Source organism: Dasypus novemcinctus, chromosome 10 (assembly GCF_030445035.2).
Source record: "Dasypus novemcinctus isolate mDasNov1 chromosome 10, mDasNov1.1.hap2, whole genome shotgun sequence".
NCBI lineage: Eukaryota > Metazoa > Chordata > Mammalia > Cingulata > Dasypodidae > Dasypus > Dasypus novemcinctus.
This window is the reverse complement of record NC_080682.1, coordinates 55,448,531-55,474,393: the sequence shown is the minus strand read 5'-3', so window position 1 is coordinate 55,474,393 and position 25,863 is coordinate 55,448,531. Positions and strand designations below refer to the sequence as shown.

At 41.2% G+C, this 25,863-nt stretch overlaps 1 protein-coding gene across 1 annotated transcript; it reads right to left on the bottom strand.

Annotated features, from left to right (window-relative positions):
- Window positions 1–302: 302 nt before the first annotated feature.
- COMMD9 (COMM domain containing 9) lies at window positions 303–24,301 on the bottom strand. The gene is made up of 6 exons (XM_004446903.4): window positions 24,154–24,301; window positions 19,716–19,841; window positions 8,666–8,805; window positions 4,031–4,065; window positions 2,188–2,291; window positions 303–1,095 (listed from the first exon to the last, which is right to left on the bottom strand). Exons 1-6 carry the CDS (start codon window positions 24,202–24,204, stop codon window positions 955–957), a joined length of 597 nt encoding a protein of 198 aa, XP_004446960.2. The 5' UTR covers window positions 24,205–24,301; the 3' UTR covers window positions 303–954.
- Window positions 24,302–25,863: the final 1,562 nt, after the last annotated feature.

Sequence of the window (25,863 nt, the reverse complement as noted above, 5' to 3'; positions counted from 1 at the left end):
TAAACTTTTTTTTTCATGTTAAGACTGAGACCCTAGGATGTTTGTTATTGCAGCAGAACCTGATCCATCCTGACAGATATGTGTCAGGTATGTGACAAAGATGATCTCATACAAGTGTCAAACTTGCTTTCTTTCTGCTCTATGTGGCAGGCAAAATATGGGAGTTGAAGAGATTCACATCATGTCATGGGGTTGGCTGGGAATTAGGAAGTTTGGATCATTTTTAAAAATAAGAGGCAGCGTTGGCTTAAGGCGATGACTTGGGCTAAGAACAGAAGCTACAAGAAGCATGACCAGAATCATGAAATTTTTAGAGTTGTTATTTATTTCCAACTACTCCCACTTCCTCACCCTGCAGTGGCTGCATTTTATCAAGGAAGGGACACTGTCCCCATTTTGGACTTCCAGTGCTGAAGAGGTGGTCCAGCAGGGCCGGGGGTACTTAGGGAAGACCACACCCGGTGGCTCTGCTCTGTGGGATTGCCTGGCTTCTTACAGAGCAGAAGCAGAAACTGCTGCGTCTTCCTCCTGACTCCCTCCATGTGATCCAGGGCTGGAAATGAACTAATCAGAGCTCATGCTGGAAATGAGGTTATTAGACAAGCTCCATAATCTGGTCCTGAATTTCCCCAACACCCATGAAGAGACAGCTGATGAAGCAAATGTTCCCTCATGCTGCCACAGCCATCATTAAATATCACGTAGGAGCTTTCAAAGATGGAGGCATCTGCTCATCAGCTTAGGAAAGAGAAAAAGAAGATGAGCCAGGAGAACAGCGAGGGGCTTAGCTGCTTCCTGTCCATCCAACTGTGCCCTCTGGATGGCAGCACCCCCTCTCCTCCCACCATCCCACCTGCTGTTGGCTGCAGCTGCTGCTGCGACCCAGTGTGTGGGGAAGGGCTCCATCACAGATGAGCAGCTGGGCATGGCAGTGGGGCTGGCAGCTGGCCATGGTCACTTGTTGGCCACGGCAGAAAGCTGGTCTCGGATGCGACCCAGACCGTCTAACATAGTGTCCAGCGTTTCTTTGCTCAGCTCCATGGTGACAGCCGAGATGGAGGGTTTGTCCCCACACAGGCTGGGATCCTCCTGGATCTGAAAAGAGAGCATGGCCCAGAAAGTCAAAGCTGGCCTCTCTTCCTATCACTCTGAGTGGCCCCTGGACCAGTAAACCTTAGAAGAGAGGTGCTCTTCCCAATGCCACAGGGCATCCTAGCTTTAGTGGTAGCTCCCAGGGACAGAAACTGCAGGAGATGCCTCAAGGGTGGGTTAGATTCTGCTTGCAACAAGTGCTTTGGGTGGGTCTCGGAGGAGGGCAAGCCAAGGACTCACTCACTTCTCTGACACCCTAACTCTCAGCCCTTGCATAAGAACACATTACATGTGTTTACATCGCGTCTACACAGTACACAAGACAACCCATTAAGATGCAGAAAAATATTAGAATTTCTAGTTATATTTATTTGTGCCATTTTAAAAAAGAAAGAAATTATGCTTTACTAATATTTAAAAACTTACTTGCTAGAGGGCCCCTTACTTCTTCATTGTCTTATAAGTGTTGTGTTTCTGGGTGTCTGGTCAAGCAGACATAGCAATTACATTATCTAGTTTTAACTCAACAGCCTCTACAAAATGGATTAAGCAGCTTGGAAAGATTCCTGAAAAGAACCCTAAAGTGAAGATACCACCAATGGGGCAAGGACCAGTGAACAAGAAAACGAAGACCTGACACTTCTCCAACTGCTGAGAGGCATTCTCGATCAGCCTCATTGCAAACAGTGAATGGCTTAATCATATCTGAGAAGTTGGCAAAAATATCCTGAAATTATCAAGAAGGCTTTTGAAACCCCAAACACACCACTAACATTAAAGCTAAGCCTCCCTCTAAGAGTATATGGTAACTTTGGGTACCAGCAAATTATTTTTAAAATATTTGTTTTGTGTTTCATCCTTTAAAAATTTCTCCTTTTGTACATATTTTAATGTCCATAATATAATAACACAGCGGTACATAAATACTTTGTTAATAAATATACACATTTGGGGGGGGGGGCTAATTTTTTTATTTAATAAGTCACAAAGGTTTGGAGACCAGCGTTTCAGATGACATGCAGGGATGCCACAAGTCCCTGGCCTCTCTCCCTCCATTTCTTCCTTTCTTTCTAATGAGCACAGTGGAGCACGTACCTTCATCTGGAGCAGGCAGGTGGGCACTGCCATCCGGCTGATGCTGTCTGAGGAGGTTTTGATATCCACTCTCCAGTCCAGGTCGACCAGGCGCGGCAGAGAGACTGTGGAAGGGACAGCTCAGCTCAGGGCTCATCCCACCCGCGCTTATCGAGCATTTACTGTGTCAGGCAGCATCAAGGGCTGTGCACACATAACTCACTTAATCCACAGAGTAAGCCTCTGAGGGAGGGAGACGGATGGTACCCAAGGCTATAGAGCAACTCATAGGCCTTACCACTGCTTGCTGTCACCTGCATTTATCCTAATTTAAAGTGGGCAGCAGCTCTAGGCTTCTGCCCAAACATACAACCCCCTGGATGTCAGCACAGAATAAGAAATGACACAAGGCAGAGAAGATAAGGTCATGGCCTACGTCTGGGAAACGTGTCTCTTCAGCAATAGTGGTAAGAGCTCTTCACTGAGAGACAGACAGGCTTGGCTTGCATCTGGATTCTGCTCCTTGTCTAACCTCAATGTCCTCAATGGTAAAATGGGGATAATCTTAGCTTACCTCACAGGGATTGTGATAATTTCAATTTTGTGAATTCCAGAAAAAGATTATATTCTTAAACTAATCCATTCCTATGAGTGTAGGGCCCTTTGACTGCATTAAATTCAGTTAAGGGCCTTTGATTAGATCACTTGATAGGCTGCTTTAGGGCCTTTGATTGGATTATGTCAGTGAGGCACGACACAGGTTGGGTCTCCGCCCTCTTGCTGGGTCTAACATAAATGGAGGCACACAGAGAAACCACACATAGAAAAAGGAAGCTCCCATTTTGAGCTTGTCATGAGAGGACTGCAGGAAGACAGAAAAGCCTAGAAAGGCTGACAGAGGTCCTAGAGTTTGGAATCAGCAGAACACAGATGTACAGAAAGAGGCTCCTCAGGGGCTGAGCCCACTGAGCAGCTCAAGGCTAAAAAGAGAAGCCATACGCCCGATTGCCCATAGCTGTGCTCCAGGAGACAGTGAGCCCGGAGGAGCAGAGATCACTTGCCATCTTGTCTCACCGCACGGCAGGATACCACAATCACCAGAAGCTGACTTTGGTCAAAAAGTATCTCTGATGATGCCTTGATTTGGATATTTTCACAACCTTGGAACTGTAAGTTTTTACCCTTATACACTTCCCATTATAAAAGGGGCAGCATTGGCCTAAGGTACTTTGCACTGGCAGCCCTGTGGCAAACTAAGACAGAAATTGGTACTGAGAGAATTCCCATCTCTACTTTAGACAGTCAGCGTCTCCTGGGGGAGTCACCGAGGGCCTTCATTGGAGCTCCTGGGTTGTCACTGCTTTCTAAACAATTTGGACCTATGCATGTCATGGTCATGTAGGACATCTATAAGATCTCCTACTATTTACAGATGTCTTCTGATGGTTCTGTTTCCCTAGAGAACCCTGACTAATACGGGGATGTTGGGAGGACTAAATAAGTTCACACAGGCAAAGGCTCCAGCGTTGTGACTGGCACAGAGTAAGTGCATGATCATGTTATAAAAATGTACTTTTATTGAATCTTTCAAACTGATTTCATTAATGCTATATATTTTTTTCTAATTGAACTATAACTTTAAGTACTTCACTTTCTGCTTAGGCTGTTTCTGTATTTTTTTTTTTTTACAGCATTTCTATATTATATTAATAATCAGAAAAAAAGTTGAAGGTAGAATTAAAAAGAAGAAACTTCACAAATGCTGTTTGGTTCGGTTTGGGGTTAGAATAGTTGCTTTCATTTTTAGTTACAGTTTGGGCTGGAGGACAGCGAAGGAGGTAGCAGCAGATTTCTTGGTACTCACTCTGATTTGCTTGGGCTTCAGCTCTCCAAGTAGATCTGTTTAAGAGGGAAAAGATGAGGAAAAAAATCAACGTAAAAAAGATAAGAATCGAGGCCTCTAGTAATGGGAGAAGCCCTTGGATCTGGGTCTTTGCCTTTCTTGTGGTCTTCAAACCTGTAATTATCCCCTGACAGGAAACCGCCACAGAATCCCCTCCTTCCAAGGAAGAAGGAGTTTTTGTTTGTTTTACAAAGCTCAATGATGTTAAGGCCACAAGGGCATTAGTTGTGAGTTTTCATAACTTAGGGGAAAAAAGGAAGAAGCAGCTTTTTTTGGAGGTACTGGAGATTGAACCCAGGACTTTGTATGTGGGAAGCAGGCACTCAACCACTGAGCTAATTCACTCCCCAATGAAAGTTGGTTTTTCCGCTTGTTTGTTTTTAGGAGGCACCAGGGATTGAACCCGGGACCTCATACTGGGAAGCAGATGCTTAACCACTCGAGCTATATCTGCTCTCTTAATGCAATACACTGTTATTGTGCTACTGCTCTCAGAGACAAAACAGAGAAAAACCCAACTTATCCTCTTTTTATTGAGCATCTATTATATAAGGTATTGCCTTATGCTAAAATACATCCAAACAGACCTATCTAGTGCTATAGCAATTCATATCATAGTAAGATAACAAGCAGAGTCAGAATAAAATGTGGCCATGTAGAAGTTCTTAATAAAGAGCAAAACCTTTGTGAATAGGCATTATTAGCCATACTATTATTAGAGAGGTCTGCGCAAGCCTGTTGCTAACCAATAATTAATCAGTTCAGCTTTGTATGTGTTTAAAAGGATCTGACCAGCCCCCCCTCAACCAAAATAAAAATAATTCACGTAAGAAATAAAAATAATCAATAAGCATATGAAACAAATATTCAACATAACTGGCCTCAAATATAAGTAAGTTGACATGAGGTACTGTTTGCCATTTGTGAAACTGGGAAAATGTAAGGGGAAAAAAAGCTCAGTGTTGTGTAGGTCTGGGGAGAGGGGCACATTTGTGTCACGCTGGTAGAAAAATAGTTTGTACAATTTTCCTGATGGGAGCTTGATAATATAAAGTCAAAACCTAAATACAAATATAGTCTTCAACCTACTACAGAAATAATTAAGCATGTAAGCAAAGTTTCAGCTATAAACATTGTTCACTGGAGTGACAAACTCCCAATAGCCTAAATGCCCAACATTATAGAACATCGTAATCAAATTATGCATAGTTATCCACAGCAAACATCATACTCAATTGAAAGCTTTCTCTATAAGATCCAGAACAAAACAAGGAGGCCCACTATCACCACTGTTAACAAGTACTGTACTAGAAGTTCTAGTCAGAGCAATTAGGCAACAAAAAGAACTAAAAGGCATCCAAATTGGAGAGGAAGAAGTGAAACTCTCTATTTACAGATGACATGATCCTATAGAGAGAAAATTCCAAACAGTCTACAGGAAAGCTCTATGAACTCATAAACAACTTCAGTAAAATTGCAGGATACAAGATCAAAACACAAAAGTCAGCTGTGTTTCTATATGCCAGTAACGAACAATCTGAAAGGAAATTACAAAAACAATTCCATTTATAAGAGCATCTAAAATAATAAAATACTTAAACAAAGGAAGTGAAAGACTTGGGCACTGAAAACTAAAAGCATACTGCTGAAAGAGATTAAAGACCTGAATAAATGGAAAGATATCATATATTCATGGATTGGAAGACAATATAGTTAAGATGTCAACACTACATAAAGCAAAATACAAATTCATGTAAATCCTATCAAAATTTCATCAGCCCCTTTTGCAGTAATGGAAAAGTTGATCCTCAGATTCATATGGAATTACATGTGGATAAATATGTATAATTTTATTAAAAAGTAGTCAAAACCACCTTGAAAAAGAAGAACCAAGTTGGAATATTTATACTTCCTGAAACTTACTACAAATTACAGTAATTTAAACAATGTGGTACTGGTATAAGGACAGATAGATGGACAAATGGAATAGAATTGAGGGTCCAGAAACAAACCCTTACATCAATGGCCAGTTGACTTTCAACAAGGGTACCACATTCATTCAATGGGGAAAGAACAATCTCTTTAACAAATGGTGCTGGGAGAAGTGAAAAATCCACAGGCAAAAGAATGAATTTGGACTCCTACCTCTTACCAAATATAGACATTAATTAAAAATGAATCAATGACTAAATATAAGAGCTAAGAGAAAACTCTTAGAAGAAATCATAGGGAGGGAAACGGACTTTGGCCCAGTGGTTAGGGCGTCTGTCTACCATATGGGAGGTCCGCGGTTCAAACCCCGGGCCTCCTTGACCCGTGTGGAGCTGGCCATGCGCAGTGCTGATGCGCGCAAGGAGTGCCGTGCCACGCAAGGGTGTCCCCCGCGTGGGGGAGCCCCACGCGCAAGGAGTGCGCCCGTGAGGAAAGCCGCCCAGCGTGAAAAGAAAGAGCAGCCTGCCCAGGAATGGCGCTGCCCACACTTCCCGTTCCACTGATGACATCAGAAGCGGACAAAGAAACAAGATGCAGCAAATAGACACCAAGAACAGACAACCAGGGGAGGGGGGGAAATTAAATAAATAAATAAATCTTTAAAAAAAAAAAAAAAAGAAATCATAGGGAAATATCTTCAGAACCTTTTATTAGACAGTGGATTCTTAGGTTTTACATCAAAAGCACGAGAGATGAAAGAAAAAAATAGATAAATTGGACTTGATCAAATTAAAAACTTTTGTGCATCAAAGGACATTATCAAGAATGTGAAAAGGCAACCTACAGAATGGGAGAAAATATTAATATTTGGAAATTACATATCTGATAAGAATTTAGTATCCAGAATATAAAAAGAACTCCTACAACTCAACAGCAAAAAGACAAACTTCCCAACTAAGGAATGGACAAAGGAACTGAATAGATAATTCTCCAAAGAATGTATACAAATGGCTAATAAGCACATGAAAAGATGTTCAACATCATTAGCCATTAGAGAAATGCAATAAAAACTACAATGAGATACCACTCACACCTACTAGGATGGTTATTATTTTAAAAATGGAAAAAAAGCAAGTGTTGGCAAGGATGCAGAGAAATAGGAATCTTCTTACACTGTTGGTGAAAGTATAAAATGGTGTAGCTGCTATGGAAAACAGTTTGGTGGTTCCTCAAAAAGTTAAACAATATGATCCACCAATTCCACTTCCAGGTAAATAGGCAAAAGAAATGAAAACAGGGACTCAAAGAGATATTTGTATACCAACGTTCATAGAAGCATCATTCATAATAGCCAAAAGGTGGAACCTGCCATAACCCACCGAATGTACTGGGTGAGAGTGTAAACTACAATGTAAACTATTATCCATGCGGTGCAGCAGTGCTTCAAAATGTGCTCACCAGATGCAAAGAATGTGCCACGATGATGAGAGAAGTTGTTGATGTGGAAGGCGTGGGGTGGGGGTGGGGGGTGGGGAATATATGGGAATCTCTTATATTTTTTTAATGTAACATTTTTTGTGATCTATGTATCTTCAAAAAAAATAAAATAAAAAAAAGGATCGGGGTGGGGGGTGGGAGTGGGGTATATGGGAACCTCATGTTTTTTAATGTAACATTTTGTGTGATCTGTTAACTTTTAAAAAAGATAATTAAAAAAATAAGAGATATTTGTACACCAATGTTCACAGAAGCATCATTCATAATAGTCAAAAGGTGGAAGGAGCCCAAGTGTCCATCAATAGATGAATGGATAAGCAAAATGTAGTACATACATACAATGGAATAATATTGAAGTACAAAAGGAGATGAAGTGCTCCAACCATGGATAAACTTTGGAGACATCCTGTACAAAAGAACAAATATGGTACGATCTCACTAATACGAAATAATTAGAATAAGCAAATTCATAGACAGAAAGCAGAATAGTGGTTATCAGGGGTTGGGGGAAGGGAAATGGGGCGTTATTGCTTAGTGGGTCTAAGATTCTGTTTGGGATGATAAAAATGTTCTGGAATAAATATTGGGAAAATTACATAACATGGCAATGTACTTAATGCCACAGAGTTCTACACTTAAAAATGGTTAAAATGATATTGTTGGTGGAGCAGGTGTAGCTCTGTGGTTGAAGGACTGCCTCACATACACTAAGTCCCAGGTTCAACCCTAGTACCTCCTAAAAAAAAAATTATATTGTTATGTTATATATATTTTACTGCAATAAAAAAGTAACTACAGATATAATTTCATCATGCAATGGAATATACTTAGCCCTTGAAAATGATATTGAAGGTAGATATTTATTGGTCTGGAATGTCATTAATTTTAATACTGTTAATTGATAATGTTATAAACGATACGATACCATTTTATTAAAAACAAAATACCAACCTCTATCTTTGTATAGAAAGAAAAAACAAACAAGCCCTGAAAGTTTTCCACTAAGGAATTAATATTGCTAATCTCTGTGTAGTGATTTTATGGATATCTTGTTTTCTTCTTTTTGCTTAGTTGTGTTATCTAACTTTTCAACAGTGAACATATCACTCCTAGAATATGAATAAAAATGATAAAAAAAGGAAAAGTTAAAAGGAAATGAGTACTTACACATGTTCTAGGATGATTTTTGTCAGCAGGTTTTTGAGGTTTTGGTGGAAATTTTCAGGAAAGAGAGCCAGAATTGCCTCAGCCGAGGACAGGTCATGGAACGTCGCCAGCCTGGTAAGGCAGTGCAGAGCCTGCAGCAGCTGCAAGGACAGCCCTGGGTGAGGAGAGGCGGGCAGGGGCAGGGCTCCATCCCACACTGGGAAAAGGGCCTGTCACACATTGCCACACATTTGAACTATGTCCCATGAGCAGATGTTGCCCAGGCCCAGCATCCCTTAGCCTGCCTCAAAGTTCACTGGTTGCTAGAGAAGACAGATGCAGCTGTGCAGCTGCCTGACTTGGGAAGTTGGGAAGCTGACAACTTGCCAGAAATCTCTGCTTATGGGTAAAGAGTTAGAATTTGACCTTCAACTAACTCTCCTGGTGACCTGACAGAAGTGGAATGTCAGAAGTAGGTATTACTTAACCCTTGCATTGGATGAATGCCTCTGGATTGAGAGGGTATAGAAACACCCGGTGGGACCCCACAGCTTTGGGCTTCCCCCAGTGTGGTTGCATCCTCCTTGCCAGAAGCTGAAACTATACTTCTGGAATTGTTACCAGAGATACTGGCTCCGGCGGGGTCTGGGCTTTGAATCCAGGGGGGTAGGAGTCTTATTTCCTTGCCCTGGAGCTGTCACTTGTGAGCAAGCGAAGAGAGAACAGCTCCCAGTCGGTTGTGTGGACTGCTGCTACGAGGACTTCTAGAGAAAATGAGTGCCTGATGCTGCCCGGCTAGAACAGTATTCCTACCCCATGAGCTTCTAAGAGAATCTGCAGCCAGGTGTGGCCTAAGGTAGTCTTATGAATATTTTTTTCTCATTTAATATTTTTAGTTTAATAAAAACAGCTATGTCTTCTGAGTTATCAGTTTACTTACAATACAAGCATACAATTTTATTCTACTTGGGTATGTTCTTCCTAATAAAGTTAAGATTATATCTATTAGAAGTTTAAGATGAGAAGTGTAAGTTTGTTTTAAACAAATTGAGTTATTATTTTGACAGTTTACTTTAAAAATAATAGTGTTGTTGTAGGATGTTGGCTTGAAGAACATTTCAAGATCTTTTTTGATAACTTAAATACGTAAGATAGGCAGGATGTGTTTTTGTTAAGGAAAAAGAATAGTTTTTTTTCTTCCTAAAGTTAAAGGACTGGTTGTCGCAGAATGAAAAACAGGAGTGTGCAAGACAAAATCTGAATGGATAGAGAAAGTTGTAGAAGGTTTGGGGGAAAGGAAATTGATTCCTCATGCTCAAAGTTAGCTAAGATTCTAGAGGTTTATAAGATTTTACATAATTTTCTTAGCAGACAGTATCTTCATGCAAAACTAAAATTTGGTTTTCTTCCTGTTAAAGTGACATTTTCATGGTTACTTGTTTGCTCCTAGTGAGAGGTTGTAAAAGTTTTTAAAATTTTTTAATTTATTTATTAGAGGAGTTGTGAGCTTACAAAACAATCATGAAAATTATATTCAGAATTCCCATACATCACCTCGCAACCAAAACCTTGCATTGTTTTAGAACATTTGTTACAGATTATGAAAGAACATCATCAAAATATTACATCTAAATATAGTTCATAACTTATATTTGGTGTATTTTTTCCATAAATCCCCCTGTTATAAACATCCTTGTATTAGTATTGTACAATTGTAATAGTTTATGAGCAAGTGCTTTCATATTTGTACTGTTAACCACAGTCCGTCATTGACCACATGGTTCACTGTGTTATACAGTCCATTGGCTTGTACAGTCCATCCAAAGTATACACTCATTGGCTCTCAGTTTCATCACAGAGCTCTACACTCATCACCTCAGTATATTTCAGAATGAATTCCTTAGTCCAAAAGAAAAAAAATCCCATACCTCCTATTACTGACCTTTGGCACTGATATAGTACCTTCTTTGATATTGATGCAAGAATATTACAATATTGCAGCTAACTATAGTCCATAAATTATATTAATTGTATTTTTCCTATATATCACCTTATTCTTACCACCTGGTAAAAGTGATGTACGTTTGTTCTAGTTCATAGAACTTTCTTGCATTTGTATTATTAACCAAACTCCTCATCTACCTCCAAAATCATAGTTATATAATCCCTAGATTATTCTATAGCTTTCTTTCAGTTGACATTTATGTTCCTAGACTAACCCTTTCAGCCACAATCACACTGATAAATCATCAGTGTTAGTTATACTCACTATAATGTGTTACCATCAACTCTATTCTACACTTTTACAATTTAATTAAAAATACTACATAAAAAAAACAAATGCTATATACATTAATCATCAGTACCCCTTCTCAGTCCTCCCCCATCTCCTATTTTTTTTTAATTTTTATTTATTTTTATTTTTTTTTATTTTTATTGACTTTGTAATAATATTACATTAAAAATATATATGTGAGGTCCCATTCAACCCCACCCCCCCACCCCACCTCTCCCCCCCCCAGCAACACTCATTCCCATCATCATGACACATCCATTGGATTTGGTAAGTACATCTTTGGGCACCTCTGCACCTCATAGTCAATGGTCCACATCATGGCCCATACTCTCCTCCATTCCATCCAGTGGGCCCTGTGAGGATTTACAATGTCCAGTGATTGCCTCTGAAGCGCCATCCAGGGTAGCTCCATGTCCCAAAGACACCTCCACCTCTCATCTCTTCCTGCCTTTCCCCATACCCATCAGCCACTATGTCCACTTTTCCCAATCCAATGCCACCTCTTCTATGGCATTGGATTGGTTGTGTCCATTGCATCTCTATGTCAAGAGGAGGCTCAGATTCCACATGGATGCTGGATGCAATCCTCCCACTTTCAGTTGTAATCACTCTAGGCTCCATGGTGTGGTGGTTGTCCTTCTTCAACTCCATCTTAGCTGAATGTGGTAAGTCCAATAAATCAGATTGTAGGTGCTGGAGTCTGTTGAGGCTCAGGACCTGGCTATCACATTGTCAGTCCAGAGATTCAAATCCCCTAAATATATCTTAAACCCCGACACTAACTGCACCTCCAGCACATTAGCATGAAAGTCTTATGAAGAGAGATCCCATCTGAGTCCAGATTCATCACACATAAACACCAGTTCCAAAGAGGGGCCATCTGACCTGGTAGTTAACCCCATCGGCCATGACCATAACTCCCATGGGTCTCTTTAACCCTCGAAGGAACCGATATCTGGGGGTTGTATCTGCTTTATCTGTCTCTCTGACTCTGCTCAGTTGTGCATGAGGGCAATCCTTCTGACAGCCTCCAGACTCTTTTTTAGAGACTCGTAGCCATATAAACTCATTTCTCCTTTCCATTTCCCCCTTACATTAGGTCAAACAGCATTTTAAAGTCATGGTATTTTATGTAGACAGGGATATTACGCTGATCCACGTTGAACCTTCCGTATGAGGTCATTTTCCAGTTGCGTCATCAGTTGGTAGTTGATAGTGGTCCCTCGGTGCCAGGGAGGCTCATCCCCGGGTGTCATGTCCCACGCTGGGGGGAAGGCATTGCATTTACATGCTGAGTTTGGCTTCGAGACTGGCCACATTTGAGTAACATGAAGGCTGACAGGAGGAAATTCCCAGGCACAATGCTGCTCTAGGCCTTGTTCTTATTTTAGGCTTATCAGCTCCCAAGCATAGTCATTAGCATTATGGGCTCACTGTTGAACCCTCACTCCCTCCCGGTCCCCGCCGCTGCACCTGGGAGACTGTCGCTGCTCCCCTAGGGACCACGACAGAGCACCACTGGCCAGGAACCCAGTACCCCCCCTGCTGTGGTTTTTAATTGTTGCCACTATGAGTATATCCAAACATTACCATGCACCCTGGACATATGTTCTGTACAGCTCCCTGTCAGCCATATATCACCTGTCATTGGTATCCCATACCAGTATCCCTCCATTGCCATTGTTGAAACACTCTGTGATCCAGAACTCCCTGAAATTTGAAGCCCAATATAATGTCATGGTCCCTTACTAGGGAATGGCTTATAGCGATGGGTTTAAAGGTTAGATAAAGAACTTGGATAAAGTTAGATAAAGAACTTAGATAAAGAATGTTGACTTGAAAAAATTCTACATCCTATCTTTTTCTTTTTTTTTTTTTTCCCCCCTAATTATTCAGCTTCTCTTCACAGGAGTCCTAGACCACAGCAATGCATATATATAATATACAGCACTCCCATACATCCACCACAAAACCTTTTTCCTTCCACAGCGATACTCTTACACCCTATTCACATCATATTTACTTAACGTGATGTACAGAGTCTGAGACATTAGCTTTCTAACAAGGTGACATCTGTGCTTACATTATGGTGCATACTTTAGGATACACAGTTCTTTACATTCTTAGTTATCCTATGTTTTACATTATGGTTTACATTATCAGTCTGTCATCTCCTATATGTTATGGTGTAATATTACATGTTTTATATCCATCCTTGTGTACTCTCAAGAAACTCCTCTCTTACCCCCCATTTACCTTGGTTCCACACATTTAACGTCCATTTTCCCTTCCACCTTGGTGCCCACAGTGACAGCCAACCTCCGTTTCCTGAGGAGCCACTTCCAGAGATAGATGGAATAGTGTTCAGGGCCTAACTTGCTCAACTGCCCCAATGCCCTGGGAGCCACCCTTTCTCTCGAGGGATACAGTTCCCTCTATTTGGTGGCATTAGTCCTCCCCAGGATGTGGGTCCACCCCCACTCTCACTACTTGGGTTTCTACCCCATGGTGACACCCACTCTGGCAGAATGAGCATTTAGACATTCCCCAGGAGCCCGTCCTGCATCAGACCCTCCCATCCGAGCATTCTAAACAGGTAACCCTCTTTATTATATTTTGATATGATTTTCTCGGCATTTTACTCTCCACCAACACCTGACCCTCTTCTGTGTTCGTATGCTACCCCTCCCTCCCCCCAGTTTTGGGCAATGTTACCCATCCGTTCCTCCCCAGCCACCCTCAAACCCGCAAAGCCCCAACCAAAGGCAACCCCTTGCCCCCCTTTTATCTCTTCTTTGTGTTCATACTTACCACCATCTCGTCTTAAATTCCACCCCTGCAGACATCGGCTCATATCCTTCCTCCACCCTCTGATTTCCTGTAAGCCTATCGTTCAGTCTCTTGCTATCTAGGGCAGCTTGGTTATTTCATATCATTGAGGTCATGTAGTATTTGTCCTTCAATGTCTGGGTTGCTTCACTTAACATAAGGTTCTCAAGATTCATCCATGTTATCACATGTGTTTGTAGTGTGTTTGTTCTTACAGCCGAGTAGTATTCCATTGTGTGTATATACCACATTTTATTGATCCACTCATCTGTTGATGGGCATTTGGGTTGATTCCAACTTTTGGCAATAGTGAACAATGCTGCTATGAACATTGGTGTACATATATCGGTTTGTGTCCTTGTTTTCAGTTCTGCTGGGTATATACCCAGCAGTGGTATTGCTGGGTCATATGGCAAATCTATGGCTAGTTTTTTGAGAAACCGCCATACTGTCCTCCAGAATGGTTGGATCCTTCTGCATTCCCACCAGCAGTGGATGAGTGTTCCCCTTCCTTCACATCCTCTCCAGCACTTGTATTCTTCTGTTTTTTTCATAGCTGCCACCCCATCTCCTATTAACCTATACTCTAGATTTTAAAACCATGTGTTTATTCTTTGTATTTAGTTTCTATTAGTGAGACTGTACAATATTTGTCCTTTTGTATCTGGCTTATTTCACTCAGTATAATGTCCTCAAGGTTCATCCATGTTGTCATGTGTCCCAATTTCATTTCTCCATACCGCAGCATAGTATTCCAGCATATGTCTATAGCACATTTTATTTATCCACTCATTGGCTTGGGTTGTTTCCATATTTTTGCAATTATGAATAATGCCACTATGAACATTGGTGGGCAAATGTCTGTGCAAGTCCCTGTTTTCAGTGCTTCTGGATATATTCCTAGTAGAGGGGTTGCCAGTTCATATGGTAGTTCTATGTTTAGCTTCCTGAGGAACTGTCACACTGTCTTCCACAGAGGATGCACCATTCTACATTTCCACCAAGAGTAAAGGAGTGTTCCTGTTTCTCCATCTCCTCTCCAGCACTTGCAGTTTTCTTTTTTTCAAACAATGGCCATTCTATGCAGTGTCAAATGAGATCTCACTGTAGTTTTGATTTGCACTTCCCTAATAGCTGGAGATACTGAATATTTTTTCATGTGTATTTTGTCCATTTGTATTTCCTTTTTGGGAAAATGTCTATTTAAGTCTTTTGCTCTTTTATTTATTTATTTTTTGTACCAGGGTCAGGGATTGAACCTGGGACCTCGTATGTGAGAAGCCAGCACTTAATCATTGAGCCACATTGGCTCCCCTGACTTGGTTTCTACATTTTGTTTTGCTTGTTGTTTTTTTTTTTGTTTTTAGGAGGCACCAGGAACTGAACTGGGATGTCCCATGAGGAAAGCAGGTGTTGTACTGCTTGAGCCACATCTACTCCCTTACCCATTTTTTAATTGGATTGCTTGCCCTTTCATCATTGAGTTATATGATCTCTTCATATAGCATAGAAATCAAACTCTCATCAGGTAGGTGGTTCCCAAATATTTTCTCCCATTGAGTAGGCTGCCTTTTTCACCTTCTTGACAAAGTACTTTGAAGCACAAAAGTGTAAGTTTGAGGAGGTCCCATCTGTAGCAGTTTGATATGGTTATGAATTCCAAAAACAGAAAATGGATTATGTTTGTAATCTGGTCTGTAACTGGATGTGATTAAGTTATGATTAGGGCTCTGACTGGGCCACGTTATTAGGGCCAAAGGCGTGGCAAAGGACAGAGTTGAAGGTTTTTGCTGTTGGGAGTTTTGATGTTGGAGTTCAGTGCTGACACCTTAAGCTGGAGCCCCGGAAGTAAGCTCACAGAGGAAAGGAAGCAAGCCCCAGGAAGAGAAGAACCCTGAGGAAGGGAGGAACCCAGGAAGCCTGAGCCCTAGCAGACATTGGCAGACATCTTGCTCCAACACGTGAAAATAGACTTGGTGAGGAAAGTAACTTATGCTTTATGGTCTGCTATGTGTAAGCTCCTACCCCAGGTAAATACCCTTTATAAAAACCAACCAATTTCTGATATTTTGCATCAGCACCCCTCTGACTGACTAATATACCCATTTATTCATTTTTTCTTTCATTGCTTGTACTTTGGGTGAAAGGTTTAAGAAACTACCACCTACCACAAGATCTTGAAGATGCTTCCCTACATTTTCTTCTAGGAGTTTTAAGGTTCTAGCTTTTATATTTAGGTCTTTGATTTACTTGGAGTTAAGTTTTGTTTAAGATGTGAGACAGGGGTCCTCTCTCTTTCTTTTGGATAAGGATATCCAGTTCACCCAGCACCATATGTTGAAGAGACTGTTCTGCTGGGAGAGTTTGATAGCCTTATCAAAAATCAATTGACCATAGATATGAGGGTCTGTTTATGAACAATCAATCTGTCTATCTTTATGCCAGTACCATGATTTTTTTTTTTTTTAACCACTATAGCTAGGTAATATGATTTAAAGTCTAGAAGTAAGATTCCTTCAACTTCATTCTTCCCTTTTAAGATATTTCTGGCTCTTTGGGGCCCCTTTCCTTCCAAATAAATTTGATAATTGGCTTTTCCACTTATTTTTAAGAGTCTGTTGGAATTTTCATTGGGATTGCATTGTATCTATAAATCAATTTGGATAGAATTGACATCTAAACAATATTTAGTCTTCTGCTCCATGAAGATGGAATGACATTCCATTTATTTGGGTCCTCTCTGATTTCTTTTAGCAATGTGTTGTAGTTTTCTGAATACAGGCCCTTTATTGTCTTTGATTAAGTTTATTCCTAAATATTTGATTCTTCTAGTGGCTATTGTAATTAGAATTTTTTTTCTGACTTCCTCCTCAGATTGCTCATTAGGAGTATATAGAAACATTACTGAATTTTTGCATATTAACTTGTATCTCGCCATTGTGCTGAACTCATTTATTCACTAGTAACTTTGTTGTAGATTTTTCTAGACTTTCTAGGTATAGGAGCATATCATCCGCAAATAGTGAAAGCTATACTTCTTCCTTTACAATTTGGATGCCTTATATTTCTTTTTCATGCCTAACTGCTCTAGCTAGAACCTCTAACACTGTATTGAACAACGTAGTGACAGTGTTCCTGATCTCAAAGGAAAAGCTTTTAGTCTTTCACCATTGAGTTCAATGTTAGCTATGGGTATTTCATATATGCCCATTATCATGGTGATAGTCCTGTCTTTTGGAATGTCTTTACCAAGAAATGAGGCTTTATTTTGTCAAATACCTTTTCTGCATCAACTGAAATGATCATGTGATTTTTCTTCGACTTATTGTGATGTATCATACTGCTTGATTTTCTTATGCTAAACCACTCTTGCATTTTTTAATTTCTCCTGAAATTTCTAATTTGATGTACTAATTATTTTAAAATGTGTTTAATTTCCATATATTTTGTAAATTTTTCCTTTTTCTGCCTGTTGTTGACATCCAGCTTCATTCCATTATGACCAGAAAAAGTACTTGCATACTTTTGATCTTTTGAATGTACTGAGATCAGTTTTGTCATCCAACATATAGTCTAGCCTGAAGAAAGATCCCTGAGTACCTAAGAAGAAAGTATATCCTGCTATTTTGGAATGAAATGTTCTCTATATATCTATTAGGTTTAGTTCATTAATTATATCATTCAAGCTCTCTGTTTCTTTATTGATCATCTGCCCAGATGTTCTACCCAATGATGACAGTGGTGTACTGAAGTCTCCAATTATTATTTTAGAGAAATCTATTTCTTCCTTCAGTTTTGCCAGTGTTTGCCTCATGTATCTGGAGTACCCTGTTTAGGTGAATATATATTTATGATTGTTATTTCTCCCCAGTGGTTTGCCCTTTTTATTAATATATAATGTTCTTCCTTGCCTCTAATAACAGCTTTGTTTTTATTTTTTTAATTAATTTTTTTAACAGCTTTGTTTTTAAAGTCTATTTTATCTGATAAGTATAGCTAAGCCAGCTTTTGTTGTTGTTGCATGCATGGAATATCTTTTTCCAGCCTTTTACTTTCAATCTACTTGTATCCCTGGGTCTAAGGTGAGTCTCTTGTAGACAGCATATAGATGGCTCATATTTGCCTATCTATTCTGCCAGTCTGTGTCTTTTGACATAGATGAGAGCCCAGGCTAGGGCAGCAATCTAACCTGGGTGGAAAGAAGTCAGTCCCAACTGTCATTGTTATTTCCAATCAGCCTCACTTCCACTCATGCTGGGGGCAGAGATAAAATGGAGGATCCTAGCTTCTTTCTTTTTTGGACAGGTTCAAACTTGAGCTGTACTCAGGAATAGATTTCAGCCAGCTGAATTTACTAATCAGTAGCTGAAGTCAGCGCCTGGCTGTGCCTTCCTCTGCTGTTTTTGGGAAATGGAACTTTCAACTCCAGCCAGGGAATAGCTCCTGAGTGTCCTGTCCCACCAGCAGGGGATGGACACTGGCCTCCACAGCATGGAGTGCCCTTCTCACAAATCTTGACCAAAGATGGGCAGCCTCCTCCTTCCTTTCTTCCAGGGATGTTGCAGGATGCTCTTCTGGTCTCCTGAGCCCCCTGAACAGGTGCTTTAGATAGTTTCTGACTGATTACTAACTGCACTGTAGGACGAGCTGACTCTTGGAACTCCCGACTTTGCCACTGTCTTGCCCCTATCTCGTGGACATGGCCTAAGTAGTCTCAGAGCTGTGTGGTCTTCAACATGGGTCCGGCAGGAACTAAGCTTTTGTCTTCCCTATGAAGGTGGCTTTAGTCTCCTGGTCCCAGTCTTGTGAATATTAATACTTGAGTCAAAGAAGACTCCCTGGAGGGAATTGCTTCTTTGCTTTAGGGCTTTCTCTGATACCATGACAAATGGCTTGGCTCCAGATAGGCACAGCCCAGAGGTGAGCAGATGTCCACCCTCAACCAATGAGGGAGTTAATGGATAAATGTCCCAGTGTCCCTGTTATCGATTGGGGCAACTGGGAGGTGTATTTACATGGTTTCTTACAGGATCACAAAGTAGCCTGAGCCCTAGCTGTCCCAGCAATAACTGCTCATAACAGACCCTTTCATTGGCTTGTCCCACTTCCCTGTTTAACTTCCCTTACTCTCTCCATTATGCTTTCTAGAATCACCTCCATAACACTACCTGCACCTAAGTCCTTGCTTTAGAGTCTCCTTCTAGAGGAAACCAAACTAAGCCTCTAGCTCACTTCCATATTCTTTTTTCTGCCTTTTACTTTTCTATAGCTGACAATGAACAAAGCTCCAACCAGATTTTAAAAAATTAACATAGGCCTACTTAGATATTTGAGAAACATATTTGCTTGGAAAGATAAGGTTGTCCATGCTACCTGACCTAATCTGGATCATCTTACTCTTCCCCTTGGCCACCAGCTCAGATCAGGTGAAGTGAGCAGATGGGAATTTGATGTGGGACAAAGGGATGAGGATAGAGTGACCCTGGTGCACAAAGCACCCCTGAGGGGACCTGGGTGGAACCTAGCAATGTTATGCAACTTAATCTTACTCAGGTCTTGATGCAGCAGCTGCCCAAAGATCCGCGAAGAGTCTGCTCTCAGCTATTTGGCAGGCAATTTATTAGCACCAACAATTTACAAGTTAGGAAAGAAAAATCACAGTAAGGTTGCCTTTAGTCAACACTGTCTAGGAAACAAGTGTGAAAAGGAAATGGTCAGGAGCTCTGATTCTGGGCATAATACTCTCATTCATGCCTCATTTAAGGAAGGGTTCAAAAACAACAGCTTTCAAATTCACTAGGATATAAAAAACTTTCTATCTTAGGTTTGTTAAATATCAACAGACATTTCAGTGGGAGATTTCTTGGACTTGGTAATGACTAGTAAGTCAAAAAAGAGACCAACAAGAGAGTCCAGTGGTCAAAGATCATTTCTGACCACACTTACTTGCTCTGCCTCCTCCTGGGTCACAGACAAGCTGGAACACGTAATATCCAAGAGTTTTTTCGAGCCAACGGCTGAACTGGAAAAGCTCTCTTGACACAGCTGTCTGACAACATCTTTTGAGGAGGCCTATGAATTAATCCACAAAAGGAAAAAAAAAACATACTCAGACTTTGAAACTACATGTTTTAGAATATAATATCTCAGTCATGTATCGCATTCAGGATACTTTCACTTCCGGGAATATAGACGTACTCTTAACTATTCCTCCCACAAAGTACAACTGAAAACCTTGAACACCATATATAAACAAACATAAATACCTAAGGAAAGTGGAGAGAAAGTGGCAGACTGGACAGAGACCTCAGAACCCAGGAAACAACACAGTGGTAAATTCCCTGGATTTTCTTTTTGCCGCATCTATTCCAGATATCAGACTGAAGAGATAGACAACCTGGAAAGGCTAATGGGTATGGAAAAAAAAGTCCTAGTGAAAACAAGCTCTTAGGGAGCAGATGTGGCTCAAGATGTTGAGCTCCCGCCTCCCACATGGGAGGTACTGGGTTCAGTTCCCAGTGACTGAAAAAATAAAAACTAAACAAGCAGAAGAACAAATGATAAAACTAACTCAGGGAAGCTGATGTGGCTTAATGGTTGAAAGGAAGAAAAAAAAAAAAGAAGAAAAAAGAAACCCCTGCTCTCTCTAGTCAAATGCCTAGGAAAAGCGGCAGCTTAGTAAAACAGAAATCTTTTAGGCGGTGGACTTGGCCCAGTGGTTAGGGCATCCGTCTACTACATGGGAGGTCTGTGGTTCAAACCCCGGGCCTCCTTGTCCCGTGTGGAGCTGGCCCATGTGCAGCGCTGATGTGTGCAAGGAGTGCCATGCCAGGCAGGGGTGTCCCCCGCATAGGGGAGCCCCACGCGCAAGGAGTGCGCCCTGTAAGGAGAGCCACCCAGCGCAAAAGTAAGTGCAGCCTGCCTAAGAATGGCGCCACCCACACAGAGAAATGACACAACAAGATGACGCAGCAAAAAGAAGCACAGATTCCTGTGCAGCTGACAACAGAAGCGGACAAAGAAGACGCAGCAAATAGACACAGAGAACAGACAACTGGGGTGGGGGGGAAGGGAAGAGAAATAAATAATAAAATAAAATAAAAAAAAAAAAAAGAAATTTTAGATAATAACCACCCTACTCCAGCAAAGATCACAGGAAAAAAATGTGGTTCCTCCCCCACCCCCACCAGCCAAAGCTAAGTGGGGAGCCTAGATTTCCACCCTCCCAATGCTGTAGAAGTGTCACAACATCACTGCCAGGGAAGTCAGAGAAAGTCAAATAAGAAGCCAGGTATTTCATCTCCACTGGACAATAAGGAGTCCCAACCTTCCTTCTTCTCCCCTACAGTATCAGTGGTTATTATGCAGGAGTCAACCCTCACTTCTCAATTTTTTCAATAATGAGGTATCCTTCCCCCTCCCCACTGGGGTTGGTGTCAGTAGAGATCATATGGGGAGGTGGCACTCCCATCATCACCCAGTAGTAATGAGGAGTCCCTCCCCACTGGTGGCACCAGAGTTCTGCTTCCTCTACCTGGCAGTAATGTGCTGATATCTCTTTCTCTCACTGAGCAGTATCAGAGAAAGCCAGCTAAAGTAGAAGATTTAAATAATATTCAGGGGCGTAGAACATAATAAGAAAACATCCAGGTTTTTTGTTTGTTTGTTTGCTTTTTTTGAGGTACAGAGTGCTGGGGATTGAACCCAGGACCTGTATGTGGGAAGCTAGCACTCAACCACCAAGCCACATCAGGTTCTCTGACTTCGGATTTTTTAAAAATTGTTTTGCTTGTTGTTTTTGTTTTTTTCAGTAGGCACAGGGGACCTCCCATGCGGGAGGCAGGCACTCAACCGCTTGAGCCACATCCACTCCAGAACATTCAGGTTTTAATTGAAAATCATTCATCATACCAAGGACCAGGAAGATCTGCAATGGAATGAAAAAAGACTATTAATAGATGCCAACACTGAGATGACAGTGATGTTAAAATGATTGGACAAAGATTTTAACAAAGCCTTGATAAAAATGCTTCAACAAGCAATTATGAACATACTTGAAACAAATGAAAAAGATATAAAGCTTCAGCAAAGAAACAGAAAGTTTCACCAAAGAAACAGAATGGAAGTAATTTTAGAAATAAAAAATATTGTGACTGAAGTAAAAAGTTCAGTGGATGTGCACAACAGTAGAATGCAGAGGATTAAGGGAACAAACAGTGAATTATAATATAGAGCAACAGAAATTACCCAATGTGAACAAGAGAGAAAATAGACTGATAAAAAGTGATCAGAGCCTTGGGAACCTGTGGAACAAAAGATCTAACAAGATTATGTCATTGGAATCCCAGAAGAAGAGAGACAGGAAGGGGCTGAAGAAGTACTTGAAGAAATAATGGCTGAAAACCTCCCAATTTTAGAAAGCAACACCAATCTGCAGATTCTAGAAGCTGAACAAAAACTAAACAGGATAAATTTTTAAAAATCCATGCCAAAACGTATCATAAATTAAATTTATGAAAACTAAAAACAAGGAAAAAAATCTTAAAAGGAGCAAGAGATAACACTTTTCTAATAGAGGCAAAACTATTAGAATGACAAGAGAATTTCTCATCAGAAACAATGGAGGCAAGAAGGAAATGGGTATAACCAGAAAATATATCCTCAGGAATGAAGTGGAAATCAAGACATTCTCAGAAGCAGGAAAGCTAAGAAAATCTGTCACCAGCAGATGTATCATAAAGAATGGCTAAAGGAAGTTCTCTAAACAGAAAGCAAATGATTAAAGAAGGAATCTTGGAACATCAGAAAAGAAGAAAAACCATGATAAGCAAAAACGTGGGTAAATACAATAGGATCATGCTTGAAGGCTAAAGCAAAAATTATAACATTATCTCATGTGGTTGTAAATGTATATTGAGCAACTATTTAAGACAATTACACTATAAACGGGAGATTAAAGGACATAAAGGAAAGATTACTATACATCCTTTGAATTGTAAAGATGATGCTATCAGTAGACAGCAGGACAACAGCAATGAAAATGAATGAACTACCACCACATAATATTGAACATGAGAAACTAGACACACAAAAGTATATGCTATATTATTCCACTTATATGAAGCTCAAAAATGAGCAATATTAAATTGATGGTGTTACAAGTGAAGACAGTAGTTACTGTAGGGGAAGTGAAGGGGCAATAGGATGGCTTCTGGGATACTAGCAATGTTTTCTTTTTTTACCTCAGTGATAGTTACACAGATGTGTTTCCTTTGTGATAAATCATTGAACTGTCTACTCATGATCTGTGTACTTTTCTGTACATTCATTACACATTAATGAAGGTTTATGAAAAAGAAAAAAGTCCACAAGATAAGTGGTCCTGAGGCGGCCAGGGGACGCAGCCACAGGTAGATGAACAGCCATTGAGCTGGGACTGAGAGCTCTAGGTTTCCATTCCCAGCTTGGATTGCTCCATCCAGTCATACATTTAACAGCTATTTATTAAGCACATGCCTACGTGTACAGTTTGTTTCACTTGTTAGGGATATACTTGTGAACAACAGAGAATGGATCCCTGTAGATAGAGGTGGTGAATGGGAGTGAACAGTGGAATTGATGAAAAAATAAACCTGTATAATGAGATCACTGCAGGAAGCAATGATGATGCCTGGCCAAGAACTCCATATAACTACCACAATGCTCACCTCGAGTTAAAAAAAAAAAAAATTTAAAAAGGTCTTTCGTGGATCCTTCATTCTTGTGAAAAAGGCAGACAACAGGCAAACAGTGCATAATGTCAGGCAGTGGCAAGTTCTACAAAGGAAAATAAAGCCGCTCCTTCTTCTAGAGGTGAAGTCGGAAGTTAAGCAATGATTATAATCCATTTCATTTGGTCCTTAAAAATCTTATGACGTACGCCCCTTTCAACTTCACAATCTTTCAAATGATTATTAGGAGAGTGCTTGGACTCGCACACAGGTCAAAGCGAGAACAGAAAACACCGATCTCAGCAAAACAGAACGTACATCTTGGAAGGTGACGCGGACTTGGAAGAATTTCGAGCGCCGCGCGCTGAAATCCGGCAGGGCAGCGCGCAGCAAGCAATCACGCTGCAAGGCATCAATTCCGAAAGCCAGCCTCAGAAAATAATAGTAGGGGGCGTTTCAGCAGTGCCTGCACGATCGCTATCTGTTTCCATCCTGACAACCCTTCTGTCAGGGCAGTATTATTTTTGTTCCTGCTGAGAAACCTCAGAAAGGCGCCAAGACCGAACAGTGACAATGGCAGAGTTGTGGTTCCAAACTAGGGTCCCTTTATTCTCGCTCCGTCCAAAGTCCCAGCGACAAAGGCCTGCCTCACCGTCCCCACCGCTGCAACTTACCTTCAGCAAGCTCTGGAGCGCCAAAAACTGCTCCGCGGTCACCGCGGCCATCTTCCCGAAGTCACGTGACCGTGATAGTCGCGGGAGCGCGATCACGTGACCTTGGCGGCCTCCGGGGGTCCTGCGGGGGGATGTAGAACTTCTTGGAGGCTCGGGTCTCGGCGTTGGGGGGTAGGACAGGAACTCGGAAGGGAGCAGAGGTGAGATGGTCCAACCAGGGGACACTAGGACGGTTTTCAAGAGAGGACACTGGCTTGGCTTGTGTGCTTTCCTCGTGCTGGGAAGGGAGAGGAAGTCTGGTTTTGCCCCGGCGCGCTTGGTTAGGTTGGCTGTTTGGGGGAATGCACCTCCAGGCTTGGCAGTTAGTGATCAGTGTGCCCGGCCTCTTCAATTAAAACGAATCTGTGTATGTTGGAATTCTTGGAGCTAACACTCTCCCTTGTCCCCCCATATCTTGAAGAATGTAAAATTGATTTTAAGGGTATAGTTTCCTTTCTATTGAGTAGTGGGAGCTGATATTATTATTGACCTTATCCAGATGGAGAAACTGAATGACTTGCGCTTTTACCGACTTTCCCGTGGTCTTAGGGGAGAGCTGGTTTGAAGAGTAGCTGAGGAAGTGTTCGGGAGAGGGGATAGGAAGGGAATGGAATGAAAGCTATTATTGAGCTAGGTTCCTGTAACACCCATGGGGTGAACGGTTCCTGGAAATGATTAATTCATTTATTCAACAGCGCAATTACAATGAATATAATGTGTTTCTGAATATGCAGTACAGGATGCTCTGATCTGCCCAGGGTACAGAAGTCCTACCTCAAAACAGACCAAAATTGGAAAGCATTGGAATTTGGTCTTTTAAGGAACCACCTGCCTCCCCTGTGTCCTTGAACACACCCCCTCCACCACCACCTTTCTCCCCAACCTCTGGCATTTCCCTTATCCACCTTTAATATCTGATTGGCAATTCTTTCTTTTTCTATCCCCACTTCCTTAGCAAAATCTGACTCAAGGAGTAGGTTCTGATAAATTTAAGCTGCAGATAGAATGTCTAATTGTGAAATCCCAGACATTGGTGAGCAGCTAAGAATGTTTCTTTAATTCCTACTCTGCTTTCTCACCTTTCTCACTCCCCCATTTTCTCTGGGGACATTCTTCAGACCCAAGAAACAAACCTGATTTGTCCAAGGATGAACTCATATCTGGACTAAAGAGTTTGAACCACATCGTCATAGAGTCCTGATTCCAAATCTCTTTCTTGACCTTCCCGTCTTCTCTTCTTCAAGAACCTGCATGGCCTGATTCTTATTTTCCTGCTTTAACTCACTATAAGGCTGTAAGCTTTAGGTAATATCTACAGGGCCCACCCAGTGCCTTGGGCAAAATGAATGTTTGTTAAACAACAGCAACAACAACAGAGGGTAGGCTAAGACTTATTTGTGTAAGCTTTTCTGCAGGACTGTGCCTTCATGTCTTCAGAAAGCTGGAGTGTGGTGAGCATCCTCCAAGATGGCCCGCAGACCTCCCTGCCTCCTGGTGCTCCCCCCCCCATATGTGTCGATCCCTCCCACGCTGAGCCCTGATTGGATTGTGTGACCATTAGCAGACAAATGATGGTACAGCACCTCCAAGATAGCCCCCCATCTCTTTTTAATCTGTTGCTCTGGGGAAAGCAGGCTGCCATGTTGTGAGCAGCCCATGCTGTTAGAGAAC

Bases quoted from the DNA above. Each gene is read 5' to 3' on its own strand.
- COMMD9 (XM_004446903.4), bottom strand. From the start codon at position 24,204: ATGGCCGCGGTGACCGCGGAGCAGTTTTTGGCGCTCCAGAGCTTGCTG. The intron at 19,842-24,153 runs GTAAGTTGCAGC...ATTAATTCATAG, and splicing joins CGCTCCAGAGCTTGCTGAAG to GCCTCCTCAAAAGATGTTGT. The intron at 4,066-8,665 runs GTAAGTACTCAT...CCTCTTAAACAG, and splicing joins AAAATCATCCTAGAACATGT to ATCTACTTGGAGAGCTGAAG.